The 1,248-nt window shown below is 38.8% G+C and overlaps 1 protein-coding gene across 1 annotated transcript in view; it reads right to left on the bottom strand.

Annotated features, from left to right (window-relative positions):
* Positions 1–877, bottom strand: part of LOC118339101 (interferon alpha/beta receptor 1b-like) — an 18,065-nt gene extending 17,188 nt beyond the window's left edge. The window contains exon 1 of the mRNA XM_035676635.1: positions 676–877. Coding sequence (XP_035532528.1) covers positions 676–730 — 55 coding nt within the window. The 5' untranslated portion in view covers positions 731–877. The remainder of the gene's footprint in view (positions 1–675) is intronic.
* Between the last annotated feature and the right edge of the window lie 371 nt (positions 878–1,248).

Genomic DNA, 1,248 nt, shown 5'->3' with positions numbered 1-1,248 from the left:
ATGATTTTACGAAATATGACCCTCATTTTACATTTTAAACATTCCTATCTAGTGGAGATTTTCTTAAACCTTTAATCCAGCAGTGATATTGATACACTAAACACTGACAGAGGCCATTTTGCTGCAGAATAACTACTTTTACTTTCGATACTAAGTAGGTTTTGATAATAATACACACACAAACACACACACACACACACACATATATACATTTAATTAAATGAAGGTTTAGATTTTGAATGCAGCACTTTTACTTAGTATTAAGTAGTGATATCCACTGTGTAGTATCGCAGTTCTCCTTAAGTAAAGGATCTGAATGCCACCACTGATCATCTTCCTCATTAGACACTGAGCTGACTGTTCAGAGAAGTGAGATTTTATACAGAACATATCAAAGTGTCCTCAGCTGCAGAGACAAACGAGACACAGTGAGCCACCGTGCAGCAGCAGCAGCAGCAGCTAACAGGCCATAAACGCGTCTGATGCTTCATTTCGTCGTACACAGTAAAAACAGGAAAATGGGCCACAAACGCACAAACACAGCCACTGCTGTCCTTTATGATGTATAAATGCAGTGCTGGAGGGAGCTGCACTTTGTAACCTCGTTAGGAGACATTGATGAGCCAGCAGCAGCTAAAACAACCGACCGACCGACGGACCGACGGACGGACTTACCGGGGCTGGACTGGAGGCAGCAGAGGAGGAGGCTGGCGAGGAAAGCAGCGGACATGGTTGAGGTCCTTGTTATTTTCGAGGTACAGGCTCGGCTCGGCTCGGTTCGGCTCGGACTCGAACTTGGTCCGTCTCTCTGGTCGCGGTCGATGCAGCGTTGTTGTTTGACAGCTCACGAAAGCGCAGTAGATTTTCCTGAGGCTGTATTTCCGCTTCCGCTTTCAAAATTATTCAATTCAATATTAGACTTCACTTTACTTTACTGATCCTTTTAGGATGACTCCCTCAAGGAAACTGAATTTCCAGCAGTGTACAAAACACTTGTATATAGATAGAAAATATAGAAAATAAAAGAGGTATAAAAAAATATATAAATATATAAATAAATATAAAAAGTAAACAACAAACAGTAAACAATCAACTCTTAGCTAAATATAGAAAGTAGAGATAAGAATAAAAGTAAAATAAAATTCAAGTAAAATTAAATCAAATCAAATAAATGTAGAGAACTGTATAGAGGATAAATATAGATAAATATATAGGACTGTATATTGTGTTATTATACAGTGGATAAAT

This window comes from Morone saxatilis, unplaced genomic scaffold (genome assembly GCF_004916995.1).
Source record: "Morone saxatilis isolate NCDOM2014 unplaced genomic scaffold, NCSU_SB_2.0 Contig5, whole genome shotgun sequence".
Classification (NCBI taxonomy): Eukaryota; Metazoa; Chordata; class Actinopteri; family Moronidae; genus Morone; species Morone saxatilis.
The sequence above is the reverse complement of the archived record's forward strand: the minus strand, read 5'-3'. Positions and strand labels throughout refer to the sequence as shown.